General features: G+C 42.5%; 2 protein-coding genes across 8 annotated transcripts; one reads left to right on the forward strand and one right to left on the reverse strand.

The window, feature by feature from the left end:
* Positions 1 to 3,576: 3,576 nt before the first annotated feature.
* fbxo8 (F-box protein 8) lies at positions 3,577 to 11,249 on the reverse strand. Of its 2 annotated transcripts, none has more exons than XM_012837076.3 (6): positions 11,028 to 11,249; positions 8,563 to 8,911; positions 8,053 to 8,179; positions 7,247 to 7,365; positions 6,239 to 6,435; positions 3,577 to 5,491 (listed from the first exon to the last, which is right to left on the reverse strand). In XM_012837076.3, exons 2-6 carry the CDS (start codon positions 8,901 to 8,903, stop codon positions 5,304 to 5,306), a joined length of 972 nt encoding a protein of 323 aa, XP_012692530.1. In that variant the 5' UTR covers positions 8,904 to 8,911; positions 11,028 to 11,249; the 3' UTR covers positions 3,577 to 5,303. The 2 variants fall into 2 exon arrangements, with proteins under 2 accessions (XP_012692530.1, XP_031415630.1); XM_031559770.2 differs by having other exon boundaries at positions 6,212 to 6,435.
* Positions 11,250 to 11,371: 122 nt separating this feature from the next.
* cep44 (centrosomal protein 44) lies at positions 11,372 to 20,629 on the forward strand. Of its 6 annotated transcripts, none has more exons than XM_031559767.2 (11): positions 11,372 to 11,707; positions 12,230 to 12,345; positions 14,576 to 14,723; positions 17,046 to 17,192; positions 17,458 to 17,568; positions 17,949 to 18,134; positions 18,454 to 18,663; positions 19,460 to 19,535; positions 19,641 to 19,753; positions 20,023 to 20,060; positions 20,208 to 20,629. In XM_031559767.2, exons 2-11 carry the CDS (start codon positions 12,254 to 12,256, stop codon positions 20,254 to 20,256), a joined length of 1,170 nt encoding a protein of 389 aa, XP_031415627.1. In that variant the 5' UTR covers positions 11,372 to 11,707; positions 12,230 to 12,253; the 3' UTR covers positions 20,257 to 20,629. The 6 variants fall into 6 exon arrangements, with proteins under 6 accessions (XP_031415627.1, XP_012692399.1, XP_031415628.1 ...); XM_012836945.3 differs by having other exon boundaries at positions 12,246 to 12,345; XM_031559768.2 differs by having other exon boundaries at positions 11,372 to 11,639.
* The last annotated feature ends 1,491 nt before the right edge of the window (positions 20,630 to 22,120 follow it).

A 22,120-nucleotide genomic window follows, 5' to 3' on the forward strand; every position in this document is an offset into this window, starting at 1 on the left:
GCAGCTAAGAAGTAATCTCTCATTACCGCGTTTTGGGTGCGCACAGACTGCGCTCTGGAGGACACTCAGCTGATTCATTGATTGATGTCAACTATGCAACATATTAATGGAGGTGGATAATTCGCGATTGTGGGAGAGTGGTTTGACGATGCTGTCAAATAATCTGTCTTTGGTAACATGTAGCCTAGGCTATTATGTTGCTTCTAAGCATCAATATTTTGTTGCATAATGACCAAAGCTCAAGGTTGTATTAGGCGTTTGTTTCAACATGTATTCAAACAAGTAGAAGAGGTAAAAGATAAAAAAAACTATTTATTTAATATATAATTTTAAAGATGTGTGTTTGTTTGGTAGTGATGAGTTGATTTGATATTTCCATAAAGATTGTGAAAGATGACGAAAAAAAGATGACGAAATGAATCGCTAAAAAAATCAATATTGCATGTACAGGAAATATAAACAGTTAAACAATGACCCATTTAAAACTTTCGGCTTCTGTTTTATAGCAGGAAAGAACTGGCATCCTTACCTGATTGATTTAGCATTACTGATTAATAATTAAGACGGCATGGATACAGAGTTCCATGGGAAATGTGTTCGTAGAATTTTAAAGACTGAAGATAGACTATATTACTGGGAAAGTCTACCAACCGAAACAATTATCCATTCTTTGAAATGTTAGCTTTCTTTAAGGTAGATTGTAGCAGAGACGGTGGTTGTTTGGGGGGTGCAGGAAACAATTAAACAAACAGGGGCACTCCCCTCTGATGCCCGCTATGCCTGGACTATGCATCCATTATGAGGACGGACATCAGAGGAGACGAGCCAGCTCAATACTACCTCCATCAAAACTGCTACTGATTACAGTAACCATGCACTTTTAAATGAAATATATTCATACGCGTTTGACTACCCAGGACATACCACTAAAAAATACCTGATATTCACCAGTGTAGGCCTATCTGGCACTGATTCGACATTTTTATGCCGGTTACCAATCCGTTGGCAAATTTATGCTTTTTTCCCATTGGCCTGTTCATGTCTTTTCTTTACAAGCCTAACTCATTAGTTCAAATCTCTTTGAAATTCAGATTCCATGTGGGATTCAATTTCGATAAGGTCTCTAACCAGCCCTGGTGGTGCCACAATTTGTTATTTGCTAGACTCATCGATTTATCAACTCGAGAGAAACAGATGGATTTGTCATGCTTGTTTAATTGACTTTTTGCCTTTTATCTTACGAAATGCAATTATTCTCTCCCTTCTTCCCCCATTTTTGCATATCAAAACCACATAATATTCTCGAGCCATGAATGTTAATATGACACGAACCCCTTCATTCTAATTACCAAATACTTAAAAAGTGAAAGTGATTTGGATATGGGATTGCGGTTCCATTTTTGGATATCACCAACGTTGGCATCTGCTTGACATTTAGGCTGGAGAACACATTGCGTGAGTTACAGCAAGAACGACGCCAAGTGACTTTTTAAAACCTTGGGAAGAAACCATTACATCTCCTCGCCGAAATGAAAGGAGATGCATGCGGTGCAGTGCACTTTTTCTCGTCAGTGATGTCATGGATAGAATTGCAAAAATGCCGGCTGTGTTTTTGATTAGGGTAATTACATTAGAATGATGTCGTTTAGGACTTGATGGTCAGTTCACCAGTTAGGATGCCAATAGGATCACATGCAACAACACCTGAATATGAAGTAGTAGGGTGTTTAGCCTTTACACGTCTGATCCCTTATTTGCACATTTATGTCCCTCTCCCAGCTAACATGTCTTATATTATTATTATTATCATTATGATGATGATGAGGATTATTGCCTACATCTAGCGAATGCTGGGGCGCTATCAATGAAATGTGATGTTTAAGTTCTCAATATTCAGATAAGGCAACACATCGTCATAGTCCTATATTGCAAAGTTTGTATTGTTGTGTCATACTATTATTACGATAATTATTATTATTAAAGCTCAGGTGAAAAACTCTGATGGTTACCTGTGTGCACAAGCTCTTATACCGAGGCAACGCACTTTCGGGCGACAGCATGGCGACCCGCTCGATCAAATTGTCCTGACAAACTGCAGTTTTTCCGTGTATAAGGACTTCATCAATCATGTCAAATTACAGCCAACCGCCTTGTCAACCAACCTGAACCAAATAATGTTATAGACAAGCATCAGCCGAGGAGAACCCCATAAGCTTGTGCAGGAGAAAACACAGACTAAACATAGGCTATGCGACTTCATGTCAATGTAAAACAAAACAACAAAGAAGAGAAACGCGCAGTTTACAACTATCCGAACGAAATAGTAAATACCCTGCTATGTAAAACAATTTCTACTGGGTGATATTTGATTGTTATATTATTTGAACAGAAGTATAGTAAGCATTATAATAATTAATAAGGCAATATATCAGTAGCCTATTAAGAATATTAAGAGCTTTACGATATACATTTATGCACATGGATTACGTTAATTTTAGTAATGATAAAATAATTTAAAGTACATCGAATCATATAATGTTTTGTAAAAATATGACTAGAGTGTTCATGGCAGTCTATTTTTCATTTTATAAATTACTCACAGAAGTTGACAGATGCTTTCAGCTTCCTGTGTGTGACATTATATACATGAGAGTGATTTGCCAAGCAATGTCCATTTCTCAACTGCTCAGTTTTCATTTGTCTGTAAATTATACAGCAGTACATAGCTTTTTTTCTGTGAGAATACCTTTGTGTGCTGCAGGCAAGCATATTATGTCTGCTATTAAGGTATCAGTTTGCTTTCATGCAACTTAGTGACGAGTACACTTGATTAGAGAAACCAACCTAAGTTAGTTGTCTGGAATTACATTACTCTAAATATAAACACATGTGAACAAATATAAAACACTAAATATTTGTTAGACATTTCAAGGGTGGTAACCTAACCCAGAGGACTGAATGGAATATTCAGATTCAGCATTCTGATCACGGAAATAACAACATGAAGACCTTGCTCTGGTCCCTCTGCTTTGGAAAATCTCCATCTCTCGGTACAGCTCCTTACTTTCTCTTACACGTAATCGGCTCTGAAGCACGGGCTCGGGTATTCTTGGAAAGTTATTGGGACCGTGACCATATTTGAACAGAGTCAGCCATAAATATCTGCTGTGTCAGTGGGGACTGCTGTAAAAATCTTAAAAGTGGACTGTCTTGAATGATGACTTCAGGACTGGTCATAAAATGGGTTTACATGTATGTGCTTGTGCAAACAGATAATGGGATCAGTATTCTAAAAACTGACCCATATTTCACAATTTAACTCCAGATTAATATTTTCAACACTATAAATTCATTTTATCTTGAAAATCTGCAATAACATTCTGTCTACTTATAACTGTAACAGTAATTGTTGAGCTGTGTACAGTAAATGTTAAATGTCAATGTTTGCTTAAATGGACAATCCAATAAAAAGTGAATTCCGCTGAAGTAAAATCCCCCCAAAACTCTCACAGAATGAATGAATGAATTAATATGTGTCTGTGTGTGTGTTAACATGAAGATGTAGCAAGCTTATGGCAGTGTTTTCAGAAAGTTTTATTTGTATACAATCTAAAAGTGTTTTAGTCCAGTGTTTCAAAAACCAGTCTTGAATATTATGCCATAAGTCTAGCAAGTTCACCTTAAACACGCATCATGAACAACATGGCAATTTCCAACATGACCATGAGTCCTATGCATACAGAAAAACCTATCTGAAAATATTGCAGCAGAATAATGTTGTTGCAATATCTGTCACTCACAGCCACTTCATAAATAGCTCAAGAATACTCTCAATCCTTCAATTTGCAACGGTAGTGGAAAAATACGAAGATTTTTGCATGTGGTTGAGTACTCATACAACTATGTTCAGGTAAAAATTTCAAAGAAGTGCAAAAAAGAGGATTCACTCCATTCATCGAGGGGAAAAAAAACAAGCATTTAGTTTAAAATACTTCAAAATAAAATTTTATGTTTATAAATCTCTATACTTAAATATATACACGATGTGCAAATAAAACAAATCAATGTTTCTTCAAACTCAGTGAACGTTTTGTTGATGCTTGAATGTCAGTTTTGTCATCTGAACACATAACTATTGGCACTCTACTAGAAAGAAAAAAACAAACAGAAGATCTAAACTATATCACAAAATCAATGGTGAGAATTAACGTCCTTCAGATATGCTAGATGGCTAGAGGCTGGAGGGAGCATGGTAAAGTGCATACTTGTTCAATAACAGAAACAATCCTGTCTAGTCAAAGCAACTGAGGAACCTTAACTGTGAAGTTCCAGATGGCTTCTCATAGTTAAGAGAACAATGGAGAAAGAGATAGAGAGGAACAGCGAAAGAAGGCGATAGATGGAGAGACATATATCACAGTAAGTTTTTAGGAGAAGAATGGGTGAGGCTACAAAATATGGAGGAAAAACCTAACCCAAGGACGGGAACATTCATTTCCTACAGTGCCACGTAGGTGACTTAGTGCTTCATTAACATGGAGGAGGAGAGGGTGAGTAGCACACTGTTGTAACAGGTGATTGTGAAGATGATAAACAAATTCTTCATTTAACATAACTTTGGCTCAATTCAAAACTCCAGCTTCTGCCCATAGCTTCGACACACAAGTTATGCTTGTATTATTATCATTATGGTCTATGGTCAAATGGTGGGGGGTAAACATTAAGCTTATGTCTGTCAAGTGAAAGTCTTCTTTCATATGACTACCTATCCTTCCGTTAAAAAAATATTGACATTCATTTAATAAGTGGAACGGAATATTCTCTAAACTCATACAATAAGAAACTCGCCGTTCGTTTACGTTCGCCCTATGACTAACAGCAATAATGTTACGTGTAATATTCAGTAATAGCTGATTTTATAGCATGTGTCTGGAGACTTGGTTTAAAGTATGTTTGCTACAGATCTGCACGATTAAGCTGGTCGCTGTTGGTTACACGCTCTACTCCCACTGAGGGTACACTGTGCTGTATGCTAGCTCGTTAGCCTGCCTGCCTACCCTTCCTCCCACTGTGGGTCACCCCGCAGTGCTTCTTAGTGCCCCCGTATCTGTGGTGGTCACACCAGTACTGAAACACCAAGGCTGAAGAACCCAGGGTGGGACTCCAATCTCCCCCTTTCCCCCCATAGCAAAGTCCTCCTCAGTGCTGTCATTTGATATTTTGTTGTATATATATATATTTATATAGTTCTATGTAGTGCTTTGCCAACTGCTCACTCTCTTGCTTCTACAGGCTGGGCTGTTTTAAGCGGCTACATGGCCGATCAGATAGATGTTGTCGTAGAGATGGCCCACAAAGTCCTCACTGATGTTCTGGGCGGCACGGCGTGTGTTGCGGATGAACTCCCGCTTGGACATCTTGTTCTTCACGTGAGGGCTGGTCAGATCGATGGACAGCAGAATGAGTGAGTAGCACAGCACATACACCGCATCTAAAACCAATCAAAAACAGAATAGGGTAGAACGTTATGGGCCTTTGTGTGTGTGTGTGTGTGTGTGTGTGTGTGTGTGTGTGTGTGTGTGTGTGTGTGTGTGTGTGTGAGAGAGAGAGAGAAACCTGTAATGAATTTGTATGCACAAATGGGAGAAGAATAGCGAAGGACGAAGGACAAGAGCAAAGTAGACAGAAAGATGGAATGAAAGGGCAAGTAAGAAGAAAACAGAGAGAGCAAGAGAAAGACAGGGAAAGAATTGAGAGAGAGTTGAACAGAATGTCATAGAAATGTGCGAGACCTGGCATTGGACAAGGAGGAGCAAAGAGTACATCTTCTCCAGTGATTACCAGCTTTATCATTAGTTTACAATAAATCAACCTTACCCTCCTTCCTCTCCATCCCCGATTGGTACGACAGCCCAGCCACATGTTTCTACAATGCTAGGCTTTGATTGGTTGGAGTGGTGCCCTCTTTTGCTAACACTTTAAGCCATCTGGATTACAGTGGCTTTAGAGGCCAATGACAGTGTTAGTACATGGATTTCTCACACATTCTCCTGAGTGGAAGTACAACACAGTCGACCACTGACCACTGACGGAGTTCTGCTTGTATCATTGTCAGCTGAGATAACATTCATCATTAAGACGACCCAAACATCAAGCATCAGCACCTTCAGGCTGTATCAGTATTCCCATTTGGGGCCAGGCATAGCTTCACCTTGTCTGGACTCATGCCTCCGCTCACCTGGGCTCAGGCCGAGTTGTTGCACCAGCCTGGTGTTGCAGGCACAGAAGCGGTGGGAGAACTTGGTGATGAGCGTCTCCAGGTACTCGCCCCGCTCCTCAGGGGCGTGGATGTGCCTGAAGAAATCCCTCAGTGCATTAGGCAAGAACTGGTTGCTGAAGTTGTGTAGTGTCACCAACTCATCTAGGACGTCTCTCCTAGAAGAACAGCAGCATTATTAAACTCTGTTTGTCCATTAAGGTTACCATCAGTGGTGGATGAAGTATTCAGATCCTTTACTTAAGGAAAAGTGCCAAAACAGCAATGTAATATGACTCCATTACAAGCAAAAGCACCATGTAGTTAAAGTATTGAAGTTGTGGTACTGGTTTGGTTCCTCTGACTGATATATTATTATATATGACATCATTAGATTACTAATAGGTGTTGGATCATTTGGGCATTTACTGAAATGAAACCATGTTAGAAGTGTAGAGAGACAAATCACTATTTGATGGAGTTAGAACTTACAGACATCTCAAATGTGACCCCCAACTACACAATGCTTTTTGTAAGACGCCAGAAGCCAAACATTTTGGAAACCACTGGTTCAATCTTAAACAATGTGTTGTATTTGTATTTGTTATATTCTCCACTGTGTAAATCTTCATCTTAAAAGTGACTAGTAATTAGCTGTCAAATAAATGTAGTGGAGTGGAAGTATAAAATAGCATAAAATGGAAATGCTCAAGTAAAGTACAACTACCTAAAAATTGTACTTAGGCACAGTACTTGAGTAAATGTGTAAATGTTACTTTCCACCACTGGATACCATCACCTTCCTCTTAAAAAAAAAAACAAACAAAAAAAAACAACATTTCTACAATTCACAATCTATAATCAGCACTAAACAGTCTATAGACCAATGTTCCTTTGTGGATTCCAAATTCTAAATTTTGTATCCTTCTTTTGTAAACACATAGGACCACAATTAACTAAAAGGATTATAACAAGGCCTTTGTACTTCACCTTTCATCAAGATACATCCGCAGCATCTTCCAGTTCAGTGTTCTAGTGTAGAATATGAACTTGGCAATTTCCTGCGGGTGGTCGACCAGGATGCCTTTGGACATGAAGTAACGGATACCCTGAGGAGGAGAGGGACCCGCATAAAAACACACACACCAAGAAGGATTAAGACATGAGTGGCACACAGAAAACCAGACGCAGCGTTTTAGTCAGACAGAAACCACAACTATCACATGCCTGCTAAGTGGTGGGGCAAAGTGGTGCTAATCCACTTAATGACACGGGAGGAATAGTCATGAATGATCCTCCGCTGCAGTTACGGGGTCTTATGAGGATGTGCATGGGTGCGCAGAGCTACTAGAGCTAAAGCTGTGTGGATGCATTTATGGGAGGTGAAGAGTTGAAATGGTCTGAGGGGTATATAGTATGTGTTGAAATGGAGAACTTTAGAAAACACGCTACAGCCGGTTTTTTGGACTCTCCCTTTCAACAGAGTTTGAGAAATGTAGCTGAAAATGATTAACAAAACGGAAAAAACTGAGCACGGTTTGTGTCAGAGCAGGAATAATGATTCAGTACTCAAATCGCTGACTTTCTTTTATTTCTTAAGTAGCAGCAGAAGTACAGGCTAAGAGAAGGCCTGAGGAAATTTAATTGAGTGCTGTTTTTTTAAACCTGGCGAAAGTGGAATACGGTCATATAACCTTGCATTAAAGACTGAAGGTTATTTATGAGTTGAGTGAGCTTTTACTTGTTTGAGTTTGTGAGCAAGATTTACAAAGTAGTGGTGTTTCAAAAGAGCTCACCTCCAGTGCATTGGCATTGAACGTAAGACTTCCTTCATCTAGCTGCATGTAGAGCTTCCTATAGGAGAAGCCAATGGGAACCCTTCTATTGTATATGGAACAGTGACCCCAAGTGGACTTGCACAACCTACAGGGCAGAGACAAAAAATGTATAGCACCTCTAGCCAGGGCATGCAGCAGTACAAATCCTGAAAACTATTTTGAATATGAGAATACAGAGTAGCTGAGTACTTTTAGTAATGCAATTACATTGAATACGGCACACTTGTATAATGTCTTGGACATGAGGTAACTCTAATGTATCCTATTTAGGATATGGAGCAGAACAAACTACACTGACACATTCATCTAAAATGACCAGCCCGAGAAATAAAACTGACACATGTAAAAGATACCCATCCACCCTTGCAATGCAAATTAGTTCTGTCTTTATGCTGGAGGGGACTAGTTACTGTGCCCAAACTGCTAAACTAATTACTGTAGTGAACCACAACAGGAGGCCTTAATCACCCTTGCCACAGGTATTCGTCGCTGCCCAGGCCTTGCCACACACAGGAGGCCAGGCACAGGTCGGTAGCGTTCAGGTAGGACAGGATAGTGATGCTCAGCTCAGGCGGCAGCATCTCCAGGTCGATAAAGCCCTGGTCTCCTTTGCCCCTGCGGACATGCAGCAGGTGGCTGATGTCACTTCCAGGCACCTGACAGTGCGGCATGCCCCGGCGTGCAGCGAGATGCTCGCCTTGCGTCGGCTCCATCCTCTGACCCTCGCCCTCCTGCTCTAGGTAGCACTGGTCACCAAAGTCTTGATGCAGCTGCTGGTTCCGCACAACCCTCCACAAACCCTGACCCATTTGCAGATCTGGGGGACATGCCGGAAGACATAGATGAAAGACTCAACAGCAACAGAAATGTGATCATAGTTGAACTGTGTAAAATAGCCTATGCACTTCTATATAAATACTCTCAACAATGTGTTCTGCGTGTAGCGGCATCAGAAATTTATTTTGTGTCTTGGTGCAACATTTTGACAATGGATTTCAGGGGCATTTATGAGGGCATTATCTAACCTTCTGCAAAACAAATGCATTCCACATTATGAAATGCATAGAAAAAAGCAGTAACTGTGAACAGTAAGGGTAGTTTCAATACAAATCTAAAATCTATTTCTGTAAAAGAAAGAAAACAAAGGAAATCATAAAGAAAAGCATCAAAGAAGATGTCTTCTGAAAGGGATTTCTGTCCTGTTGCCTTAATAATTTCTGAGGAGACTCAACTGTTGAATGAAGCTCAGTTGATCCTAGAGTTGGTCCATACTTAATATTGAGAATGTTGTCCTCTCCAGGCCTCATCCAGATTTGATCATCTCCACCTTAAATCTCTTTTTTTTTCATAGCCACAGAAGAACTGGAAGCCCACATTAAAAATGCTCAGTTTAATCTGATCTGTGGCACCTGTGACATTATTTGCTATCTAGCCACTCCTCTAATTCCATTTAGCCAGCTTTCTGTGACAACAGAAACAACTGGCCAAGTATGTTAATGAGGGGACATGAAATAGCCCAAAAAACAGAGAGTCTGAAGAACTCACATTTTCTCTGCATTATAACCATGACTGAGCCTAATTCCATTTTCAGCCATCTAAACTGTTACCTCATCTGACGAGACAGTCACAAGGCTAAGCCATTTAGCCCATTTAGAAGTGGCAGTAGCCATTTTTGCATCCTCTTACTGCAAGTAGAGGGTTGGATTGAATGCAGCTTTATTTCTAGTGCAGAAGCACTAATCCTCTCAGTGTTGTGGCAGTTACACCACTCCATCTCATTGCCTTAGGCCTGTTTCCTCTGTGACATCTCTGTTTTAGTGTGTGTGGACAGCTGTTTCTCTGATGTGATGGTGTCTCTGTTTGGCTTCTCACAGAGACTCCAATTGCATGTTTTTATCTCCCCCTGCTCTTCTTGCTCTTCCTGCATGATTAACTGACTTGGAGGAATTCCTGACACATTTACTTGTACATGGTTACATTACATGTATTCATTCGGCAGAAGCTTTTATCCAATGGTATGCATGTATGTCAGTGTGTATGCCTCGTTGACTGTGTAATGCCATTTCTCGTTATTCAGCATTCTCCACCAAAGCCAAGATTGGAGCGAAGTGACATTTATCAAGTCTGGGTCCGAGTTGAAAGTAGTTCAGCAGGTTATTCAGCTCCTGTTTACAGTAGAGCTGTTAAACTTCAAAGTAGCCCACTCAGTGTTCTTTCTTGTAGGCTACCTTCCAATAGTTTATTTCACAATGAAACAGCGTTTCAAAAATGGCAGGCCTTGAAACCTTCACATTGATATGTTGTCTATGATAGAAAGAATGCAAGTAACCAAAACATGGAAGGTTAAATAAAGTTGAAATAGTCTACTCTGCTGATTTTACGTGTAAATGCAGCAACGAGTCATGAATAACTGGAAATCACAACTGTTTACTGTCAACACTGAATCAGCACCATCACAGGTGAACCAAGCTGGCCTCAGCTCATGAGAAAAAAATCTAAGCAACATAACATAACGCACCATGAAAACCACATTGATATTACAGTAGTTTTCCACCCTCGGTTTGCATATTAACCAAATAAGGTGCCTGGCATCTGCTACTACAAAATAAGTAGTTGATTTGACGTCTGCTTGTATTACAGCACTACCAACCTATTCAGTTCATTTTGGTCATACTACAATCATATGTTAACCTCTGTATAAGACAGAACACAATACGTTTTTAACTGTGACTGAAGTTTTGGTTTGTAGACCTTCTAGACATGTAATATCCATATCACGGTCGCTTGACGCACAACATCCGCCTTTCTCTTCAGTCATTCGGTGAAACGAGGAGACGACAGAACACTAGAGCCTACGATTGGCTGAACACACTGTCATCTGTAACTGTTGCTGCGGTTGGTGTAGATTGATTTCCCCTACCAGAACCACCCACCTGTGTTTATGGAATATTCTACCGCCGCCGCGACGAAGTCCTGTTCAGTGTAACCACAACGTCTATAGGAATAGTCCTCTGTCCTTTATCAATCTCCGCAGGATGTCATCGTAACAGAATGCAGTGTCTAAATCAACACGATCACTACAGATTGTGGAGACACTGTTGTGTTGTGTCACAGCAGCTGTAATCTCCTTCGTCACTCAACATACAGCTTCCTCGACTCCCCTTTCTACTCTCCTCCCTCTATTGCACGCACGCACTGTTGTCCACTTTTGACGTTTTTTGTTGATGGTGGAAGTGACGCACACAATAGTAGGTAAAGCCAGCGCAGTGTGAATAGCACACGTTAATTTCGCTGCGAGCTTTTGAAATCTAACTTGATATTACTATGGGCTATGCATTTTATACTATGGAATACAAAACAATACTAATGCGTTGCATATATGAATAATTTAAAACGAAGCAAGTGCATCTGTGAAGGGGTGGCTTGTTTGCACTACAATTCTGAATGTGCCGAACATGTTCAAAAAGATGATTTTGTGACATTACATAGCAACCAATCGCAGCAAGAGACGTACACAACCGGTAAATACAAAACAACGGCACGCTGTGAGTGCTAACAATTTAACCGTTTTTAAACTAAGCTTAACTGTTGACGTTAGTTCACATTGTATGGGGTAAGGAGCATTATGATCCTATTGTTATAGCTGGTGACAAGCATTAACCGTAACGATACTGGAAGTAACGTTGAGTGGCACACTAGCTATCGATAGGATATCATGGTTAGCTTGCTTTACGTGAGCTAGATAGCTTCTAACTTATAGCCATCTATCTGTCCAACTATTTCAACACCAAACCACGTAGCTAACGTTATTTATACAACGGACATGCTTAAACCAAACCAAACGCAGCTGCTATTTAACTCAAGGCATCCAAGTTATCGAGGTATTACGTTACCCTACGTAATGTTAGCTAGTAAAAGTAAGTGAAGTTAGGAAAAGCACAAGAGTTTTATCGCTGACCTACCTGAACTGTCTCAACATCAGAAGCAAATGTTTCATATGTAGATAACGATAGTTCTGTATTCTAATGCAAACTTGGGCTTGGTCATCAATGCAGTCGTTAGCTAGCAAATAGTATTTGAACGTTAGTTAGCTAATGTTATTGCTTAGTCATAATTAACGTTAATTATCTAACAGAATACTTAAAAACCAGGATACACAATGATAGCAACCGGTGATTTGAAGGGATCTCTGAAGAAACTTGAAGCTTGTCTTCGCTGTCTGAAGTATCCGCATGATGTCAACTATCAAGGGTATGTACTATCAAAAAACTGCTGTACCCACATACATGGTTAAATGTTGGCTCTGGGTTAACCACCTTCTGTGCATGGTTAAGTGAAACAGCCACAATGTATGAAGACAGCCCCAAGATGACAAGATGTGTGTTATGTGCAAAGTTATTTGTTTGATACCGCTAAGTTAGAAGAACCTAATGCTATCAGCATGGTAGTAAGGACTTGTGGTGTAGAAGACAATTTGGACCCAAGAGTTCTTCACGTTTCCATTGTAACCTCTCGTGTCATGCACATTGTGTAAGGCATTACAGCCTACATTTACCCTCAGTTTCAGGAAGTACCTATGGTTCTTGTGATGTAAAGAAATTAAAAGTCAGATTGTAACTTTACGAACCTCTCTGTTCCTGTTTCCAAACATGGTGGTATTTGTAAATTCACTCCGGCTGAGCAATTGGTATGTTGTAGGGAATTGAAGAAGTTGATGATAAAACAGATGGGCACTCGGATGCTGATTGGTTTAATATCTTGTTACACCTTTCCACCAAGTTTTATGAAAATCATGCTAGCAAACAAACAAACCAACCAACCAACCATCTTATAAAAATGTGTCTATTTATTTACAAGGGGGATTCTCCGGTATCGACCCCAAACATGTACACCAAAATAAACAAACATAAATCAAAAACACACAGTACTCACAAAACTAGGCAAAATTCCTTAGGCACATACTAGGCAAAATGTACTAGGCACAATAACTGTATTCACGCATCTTAATACAGTTTCACTTAACCTCACAGCAGGTAGGTGTTCTTTTTCTCATGCCTCTCCAAATCTCTCCTCATGGCATGAGGCCCCCTTTAAATACCACAGCCCATTGGTATTGGTCCAATTAGATCCAACCATTGATGTGGGGGAGCCTGAACCCAACCATTGTAGTGGGGGAGACCAAGTCTCTTGCAGGGCGCCATGAGTGAAAACTCCCTTTTTGGTCCCACGTGAGGGGGGGGGGGGGGGGGATTTCACCTTTTCACATGGCTATAATGCAATGGTTGCCTGCAAAATATTTTTTCCCCCACTGTCATCCAACTAGTGTGCCATCGATTAAAGTATGTAATGTGTGTCCCTTTTCCAAAGCAGGCTACATCAGTTTAGCAGCATTATTCTGTTCTGGTGCAAATGGCTTGTGTGTCAGAGTGCATTCACAATATTTTTTTTTCATCGATAATGACGAGAATACAGCCAAATCGGCATCTCTCCTTGTCTGTATTCAAGTCAACGTACACTATCAACATACACATTATGTTGTTCGCCAATACTGAATCCATTGACTTCTAGAGACATATCGCAACATGTCACATAGGACATAAGAATAAAAAAGCTTTACCTATCAAGACATAATTGCCAGACATGACTGAACCCTGAAGCAAATATAGATTGACAAAATTAGGCAAGAATTATAGTGGAATGGTGCGGTTTCTGCTGCATATTTGCTGCCCTTGCATGCCCTGTCCTGTCAAGAGTTGCATGTGTGCTCCATATCATCAGACAAACCACAATTAATAACAAATGAAGAACATTGCTGGAGATTTGGAAGCCAGAGACAAAAGCAAGGGCCCTAAATCCTCATTGAGCACATGCAAATCTCTTGCAGTCCCACAGTGCAGTGCACGGCCCTTTCATAATACACGCTCATATGCAGTCAAACCAATATGAAATGCACAGTGTGCAGTTGACTCAACAACATGCCTTTGCTGATGGAGCCAAACATCTTGAATTGCGTAAACACTCGCCGTGGGCCCCAGCAGCACTCCTTTGTCCCACATGTGTGCTTGAATTAGGGCGAGCAGAGGGCTGGCCTGAGACCCCTGCAGCACAGCATTTTGTAAACAGGCTTTTATGTTAACCAGCGCTGGTCCCCTGATAGAGCTCAAGCTGTAGACAACACATGCTGTGTGCGCTGTGATCTGAGGAGCAAAGAAAAGCATCAAACGCCGCACTCTGCCATAGAGGGTCTGAAATGCATTTGGCATAAATCTGCTGAGGATGATCCAGCGAGATGACTTAATTTGTCTGTCTCACGGCATGCGTGACATGTCAATCAGGCGGTTGCTGCTTTCTGTCTTCTTCTCTTCTGTTCTCCTTCTTTTGCATACTGTTCATAGAGCCTGTAAAATAAAAAATATAAGATGTAACCGTAATGCTGTTTATCAGGAAAGGAGATGTACTGAAAGTTCTCTGTTGTTGATAGGTTGGCCCGTGGTGACCCTGCCTGCTGCTTACCCATTGTGAGCTATGCACTTGTCTCCCACTCGCCATATCTGGCTGAGCATCTCATGGGATTTTCAGTTGAGCTCACTGGAGCCAGTGACCTGCGGTTTCTGGAGAGTCTCTATAAGGTAAGTCAGCTGTGTGTATACAAAAGAAAACTGCGTGGAGAATTCCTTTTCTTTCTTTGTTTGCAAACATGCTTTATTCATTTTGAGAATATTAGCCTTGTCTCGCTTGTATGAAAAAAGACGAGAGATTCCTTCCGCACATCTTTAATAGAACTCTGGTGTGACATGATAAATCTCTCTGCTATTTATTGCCTGGCACCATCAAACATTTTTGCCTGTATTTCTTTATGCAGATTTTTCATTAAGCATCTCTTTGTACTTCACTCCTTTTATTTCCTCTCTCCGTGCTTCTCCTCTTCCTCCTCCATCCCCCCCCGGCCCCCTCCATTCTATGTTGGCAAGCATGTGCTTCATCATGTCTGATTTTCTTTGTGGGCTCCCCAGGGCCTGGGCTTTCCTAGGCTGTTTGCCATAGATGCCTCTTGTGGTCCCATGTGTTGCCTCAAATAAGAAGCAGGGACTTCCCACCCCCCCCCCCCCCCCAAAAAAAGTAAAAATGGCAGGGACTCCCTTCAAACCCACCTCTAACCATTCTAATGCTTCAATATGGCAAAGTGCTTCCAGTTGTGTTCGCCGTGGGGAAGGGGAGGGTGTGTTCAGGGCCTTTGTTTGTCTCGGCGGGGTCTGGTGAGGCCAGCTCTCGCTCGTGTGTGTGTGTGTGATCTCTTCCGTTCACCCACTTATCTTCAGAACGTAACCAATTGAAGACCTAGCGGGAATTGTCACTTGAATAGCTGTCAGTAAAACTTAATATCAGGGTGTACAGTTATTATTCAGTCTTCAAGTATGGGCTCAAACACGCCGCAACCATCCTGTTTTGGGGCGTTTCTGATGAGGCATGGTTCCTGGGGTGTGTAATTGGGAATGTTTCCTTTTGGCAGTGACATCAGAGGTTTTCTTTTTTTTTCATTTATTACTGTTATTCATGTGAACTTTTTATATGAATCGTGTTTTAGTAAGGTTGTGTGTGTGTGTGTGTGTGTGTGTGTGTGTGTGTCCCTTCTCTGTGTTCTGACCTGTGGAGCTCCGAGGAACAGCAGGAGCTGATGTGCGGCACATGTGTTTGCTCCTCTCTCCTCAACTCCATCCTCTTTTCCCTCGCACCCCATACATTTTCTGTGCTCTCTTGCTCTTGCCTCTCCGTCCTCCTCCCTCACACACAAGCGCACACGTGTGCCCACTCTTTCAGCTCGCACTCACCCCGAGTCCTTGAGTAATTACCATTTTAGACTCCCATTTCCTTTGGCGGTGGAAAAGAAAGGAAAAGATGCATAGTGAAAGTATTGAAAGCCTTCGTGTGGGCCCAAGTCCTCATCTCAGATCATCCTTCAGGCCTCATCCACGGGTTTAGCTGAAAGGCGGGAGCCATTCAAATTCATTCTCAAATTTAAACAAGCTTTACCACAATAACCACAGAGCAAACAGCCACATCAGCAGCCCTGTAGTACACATGACCACATGGAATGGAACCAACATTCGGTCCAGTACTGTTCAGCAGAATGTTAGTGAAGGACAAATGGGGTTTTTACCATGTGGCTCACTGTATTTTCTGTATATCTCTGAAGGAGATGCAGGACATAACCTCCCATGTCCCAAGAGATATGTTGACAGTTCTTTTTGCAGCTTAATTCAGGAATAAGACCTATTCATTATTTTATTCCAGTTGGTTTGTGCATCAGTCTTGTTGAAAACTTTCATAAGTATCTGAGCAGAGCCGATCGTCCATATGCTCTCTCTCTCTCTCTCTCTCTCTCTCTGCATCTCTTTCTGAACATTTCGTCCCTGTCTCTGTCCCTCCTTGCAATGAGGAGGGGGGGGACCTGATTGGCCTGCTCCCAGCAAGTGAGGCATCCGGCTGGGTGAAATACAGTCGGCGCACCGGGGTGTTCTTCACTCTGCGCCCGTCGCTGGGAAGCGGAGCTGTGGAGAGGCGTGCATTTGCTATAAATTAGAGTCAGTGTAACAGGAAAGCAGCAGTTAGCAGCGCTATCATACCTTTCCATCTCGCGCGGCCCACAGCTGGAAGCAGGCCACGGCTCTGAGTAATTCGTGGATTGTTTCTATTAAATTCTTTCCTGCGATTACTCTGCTTCTCACATTTGCTCGCCTGTGCTTCAAGGCTACATGCCAAGGTCTTGAATATAGAGCTTGAATATAGTACGGTTTGTCACATTTTCTGTGTATGGGTCTGAGCACGTGCACACTTCCTTATGTGAAACTCAATCTTTGTCAGCAGTGTGTGGTTAGTGAGTGCTTTGCTTACATCATTTCAGATAGTGGGAGATTGTCTGCCAGCTAACTTGGGTTGTCTTTTAACTGCAGGTTCTGCGGGACCTCTTCAGCTACAAGCCTCAGTTGTCCAAGCAGCAGTTTCTCCAGTTTGGCTTTGCTGTGAGGAAAGTCAGCCTAGTGTGTGACATCATCAACTTTGCCATCCAGAAGCACAAAGAGCTTTCCAAGGCCAGCAAGGTACGACCGATGGCTCATGCTTCAAAACAACAAGTAACAACAGAGTTCTTTTAAGGAGCCAGGCAGCTGTGAATAAATGGCTCAGTGTCATCTGGTTAATCAGACCCAGTGAGAGATTCATCTAAAACAGTGGTGCATATGGTTTGGTTGATCCCACTTGGCTTGGATATGAGCAGTGCCTAAATGTGATCTAAAACGAAAGTGTGTTTGTCCCAAGCCCCGAGCCAGGGATAAAATATCAGCTCTTCTCCCATGTTTGTGGCAGCCTGCCAACCTTCCTTCCAGGAGGCCTCGTTTCCGGCCCTTCCCTCCTGAGTGTGGAAACAGGGATTTCTCTCCCTTCCAGATCCACGAGTGCCAACCCGCAGCCCCAGGGGTAAGTCATCGCTTCAGGAGCAGCACTCTACTGCCCTAATGAATCTCATTGGCCAGGCAGAGGCGGACCCGGCCCGTACTCTTTCATACGTACGCAGCTTGATTTACGCCGCTGAGAGCCTTAGGGGGGCGGAAAGGTGGTAATAACTGCAAGGGCCACACTTGGGTCACAGGAAGTGCTTTGCTGAAGTTTAATGCTCTATGACTGTGTTTAGAGTTTTTAATGCTTAATGACTATCTCAGTGGGGAAGGTGTCCATCTTAATGTGAATAGGGTTAATCACGGGCAGGCAGCACTCATTGGGGAGGGTGTGGAGGGGGGGGGGGGGGGGGGGTGTATCAACAGATGGATTCATGCGAGCTCTCCCATCCCACCCTAAAGGTGCCCCAGAGCAGGCCCCTGGTGGAGAGGCATATGGGCAGCGTCACCCCCGTCCTCTTCAGCCTGTCCTCAGACGATCAGGAGGAAATGTTGGAGAGCGAGGAGGAGGTGCAGGAGGATGAGGAACAGCAGAACACTGAAGCAGCAGCGGAAGAGAGGACTGTGATGGAGGCTGCTCCAGTTATAGTGAGAACGATCCCCTCTCCCTCCTCTTTAGAGTGCAAGGGAGTGTACCATTGTGAACGATCAATTTGATAAAAAAAATGACCTGACAGTATTGAACAGAGGTAGGCAGTTCAGTGATACAGGAATGGATCATTATGTAATTGGAGCGGTGTACATGTACGTGTGCATGCAGAAGATAGATATATGCAGATGGATACACATAGCCCTCTTGATCTATAATAGAGTAATTGGAGATTGTATATTTGTCACCTTTAATGAGTGCTGGGACTCTCACGATCAGGCGTCCAGTCATGCGTGTCTGTGTGGTTGTCCCCTACAGCCCGCTGCAGTGGAGGTCAGGCTGGAGGCCATGGAGGCCCAGCTGCAGTGCTGTGAGAGGCGCCTGGGCCAACTGGCGGTGCTGGAGAGCCGGCTGCAGGCCCTGGAGAGGTCCATGGCTGGGAAGGTGGTGCTGGAGCAGAGCCACTGGGAGAACCTGGAGAGCCGCGTGCTGCTGCTGGAGACCAGACTAGCCCTCAGTGAAACACAGGTGCTGCTGCAGGAGGCTCAACTCATGTCCCACAAATGTATTATTATTATTATTATGTTTGTGGGAAGGTTAAAAAAATATTACATCAGATGGACTAAATCTCTAATATGGTAAACTACATTTTCCATAAAACACAAAGGTATCAACCTCACAGATGCATTTCATTGAGCCAATAGTCCACCCAAACCCTCAAATCCAGTGAGAAAGATCTCATGCACACACTCACACTCACACTCACACTCACACTCCATAAGCTTTCTTTCTCAATTTTGTAGCTTGACCTCTAACTATATGCTGGACATACCTAGCCTAATTCACACAACAATCAATCAATTTAAGAATAAAAGAAACTAAAGGAAGGGATTATATGGTCATTTCATTAGACGGTGATGATTTTTGACAAACATACCCTTACATCTGATGTAACAGTCGAACTTCACTATATTAGCGATTTATTACATTTAATGTCATTTTTTTTACCTTTCCACAAATGTTATAACTTCCTGCTGACATAATACTAATAATGTCTGTGGGAAATGAGTTGTTAAGTTTGTCGTAGTTGAGTTGAGTTGTTCAGTTATACACTGAGTAAGTGCTACATCCATTTTATTAGAATGAAAGAATTACAGTGAAATAGGTGCCACTGTGATTCTCAACATTCCTCATTATTCAGGTCAGTGGGGCCAGTTAAAATCCAGGGCACTGCATAGCTGTCTGAGAGAAGATAACTTGCTTCCTTACTCCAGTCCAAAAACTAACGCCTTATCTTTTCTCTGTGTGTGTGTGTCTCTCTCAGTCTCAGAAATGTCCAGTGATAATAGATATAGTGAAAATTCCAAGCCTGGAGGAGCTTTCAGAAACCAAAGTTGCTTGTAAGTCACTTCAATGAATTCCTACCGCCACCAGTTGTGTTGAAAGCATAATGCATTGAGTTCCACTGAGTTCCCTCTGTCCTCCTGTGTTCTGTCATGCGCTAGCAGCGGAAGAGGAGGAGAACCGAGGAGGAGCTGAGGTGGCGTTTCCCAGCCCTCCTCAGTCACGCGTTACAGACACACACCATCTGACCGGCTCTCCCCCTCCACACGCACAGGTGGGCACCACCTCCCTCCTCTCTTCACTCTTCAGTCACTGGACACATTTCAGGGTTCAAACAGCAGGGGGCAGTAGAGGGCATTAACTGTCATGTATTTTACATGTCTGCTGTTTCTGAACAGACTTGAGCCCTGTCACAGATATGTTGAATTTGTTTGATAGATTTTCAGGAAACTTTAGACCAGAAGTCACTCTTTCTATCTCTCTCTCTCTCTCTCTCTCTCTCTCTCTCTCTCTCTCTCTCTCTCTCTCTCTCTCTCTCTCTAGGAGAATATAAAAGAACGACTGGAAAGGATAGCTAATATGTAAGTACAGGACAGTCTGAATCATTGCGAAATTTCATCATTCAGTGAGAGCCAGTGTCATCAGCACCTCAAGAGAAGAAAAAGTGTTGATATTTCTCTTCTAATGTTCTTTCTTTTCTATCTTTCTTCTTTTCTCTTTTTTTTTAGGATGAAAGACACATCCAGCCTTTTGCAAAGCGTAGAACCATCAATCTAGTTGGACCTGATATTTTCTTGTAGTACTTTATCCATGATTATGACCTTTCACTTTGCCTCTATAATGTGCCTGCTTTTTGTGTTTATAAGCATCTTTTTAAACATTTTCTGTAGACTTTGTTTTTGTGTTTAGCAAATATTTGAAATAACATGTTTTCTCTGTCACCTATTTTTGCCAAAAACTAACTCCACGTAATGGCCTCTAGAGGTCACTGTGACCCAACTGTATTTCAGCATAGACCCATGCTCTGACAGGGCTCCCTGCTACTTCCCCCGAGTAGTAGAGTCATTTCCAGCTGAAGCCATGCACGTGGCTATAGAATGATGGCTAAATTAATTCCTTGAATAAAAGTGGCTTATTTAGGTAAGATAAAGTTGACTCTGAAATGTTATGACCTCATGACCTTAAGTACTCGTGACCCGCTTGGTTGTGTTATATTTAAACATGTGGTTGTGTGTTTGTACATGTTCAGCCACATTGTGAGATATGTGAACAAACCACAAGATATTGCATCCTCACCTAGATGACAAATATGCGGTAAGGGGAGGAAGATAATCATACATGTAGTCTGGACAAGCCTGGAGTGCAGAATACAGATGGTGATCGCATGCAGGGATTACAGCCAGTGTTGGTGTGCTAGAGTGAACGCGCTGTGATATGTGTGAAAGGTGACGAGGGGAGAAGGGGGTGGGGGTGTTGTGTTGTGCTTGGCTTCAAGTGCTGAGGGTTGAGATGAGTACAGGGAGAGCTTGAAATTCAGCAGAAGACGATTACTCTGTGTGTGTGTGTGTGTGTGTGTGTGTGTGTGTGTGTGTGTGTGTGTGTGTGTGTGTGTGTGTGTGTGTGTGTGTGTGTGTGTGTGTGTGTGTGTGTGTGTGTGTGTGTGTGTGTGTGTGTGTGTGTGTGTGTGTGTGTGTGTGTGTGTGTGTGTGTGTGTGGGGCTTTATGTAGCTGGAGCCCAAGACAACAGGGAGGACACAGGATTTGGTTGTTGCCACCCACAGCCCGCCACCTACACACAACCTTCTCGCTCAAAAACACACACACACACACCACCACCCTTACTCAGAAGGACTTGAACAGTTGCCCAAAGAAATTATGTGGGGATAAGGAGTCCTTCTCCCACCCATGGGAGCAATAGCAGCAGAACTGGCCCTGTCTGAGTGTGTTGAAGCCAGATGTGGCTAAGCCCGGTAAAGACCTTAATCGCCTACAAAGGATTTGGTGTGTTTCTCCAAGATGATTTGATGCTCTAGAGGCCCTCTACTGTAGTTTTGTAGAGATATTGTGTGTGTGTGTGTGTGTGTGTGTGTGTCCCGGTAGAGGCCCTGAGGGTGATTGTTGGCCGAGCTATTGTTTCATAAAACACAGGCTTACTCAACCCTTCATTTTGATTGTTACCAGTAGTATCTCATAATAGGGAGGGAAATCTTACAGTTTTCAGTATCTCAGAAGCACCCATCAACCTAGGCTATGGTTGCTTAAGGGCCCAATGTTGCTTGGCCCCGCTGGCTGGTTTGGCGTTCTGCGGGGACAGGAGAACCTCCCAGCCTCCGTCGTCATTTCCTCTGCCTTCATCTGCCAGGGTAATGATTCATGATGCTATTGCTCTGTGTTGCAGTTACAGCTTCAGGAACAGCGAAAGGGTGACTGAGAGACAGGTAGCCGTAATGATGATAAAAATAACCAGCCATAAGACAGGAAAAAGGGGAGGCGGTGAATGCTGTAGCAGCCCGGTAAACGTGTCGTTAGCGGTCCTTCATTAACAGTCAAACACATGGCTCTGTTATTCTGCACCCCCATTTCCATCAATTTTTCACAGTCCTGAGAAAAAAAAAAAAAAAAACAGATGAATGAAGAGGGT

The sequence above is a fragment of the Clupea harengus genome, chromosome 22 (assembly GCF_900700415.2).
Source record: "Clupea harengus chromosome 22, Ch_v2.0.2, whole genome shotgun sequence".
Classification (NCBI taxonomy): Eukaryota; Metazoa; Chordata; class Actinopteri; order Clupeiformes; family Clupeidae; genus Clupea; species Clupea harengus.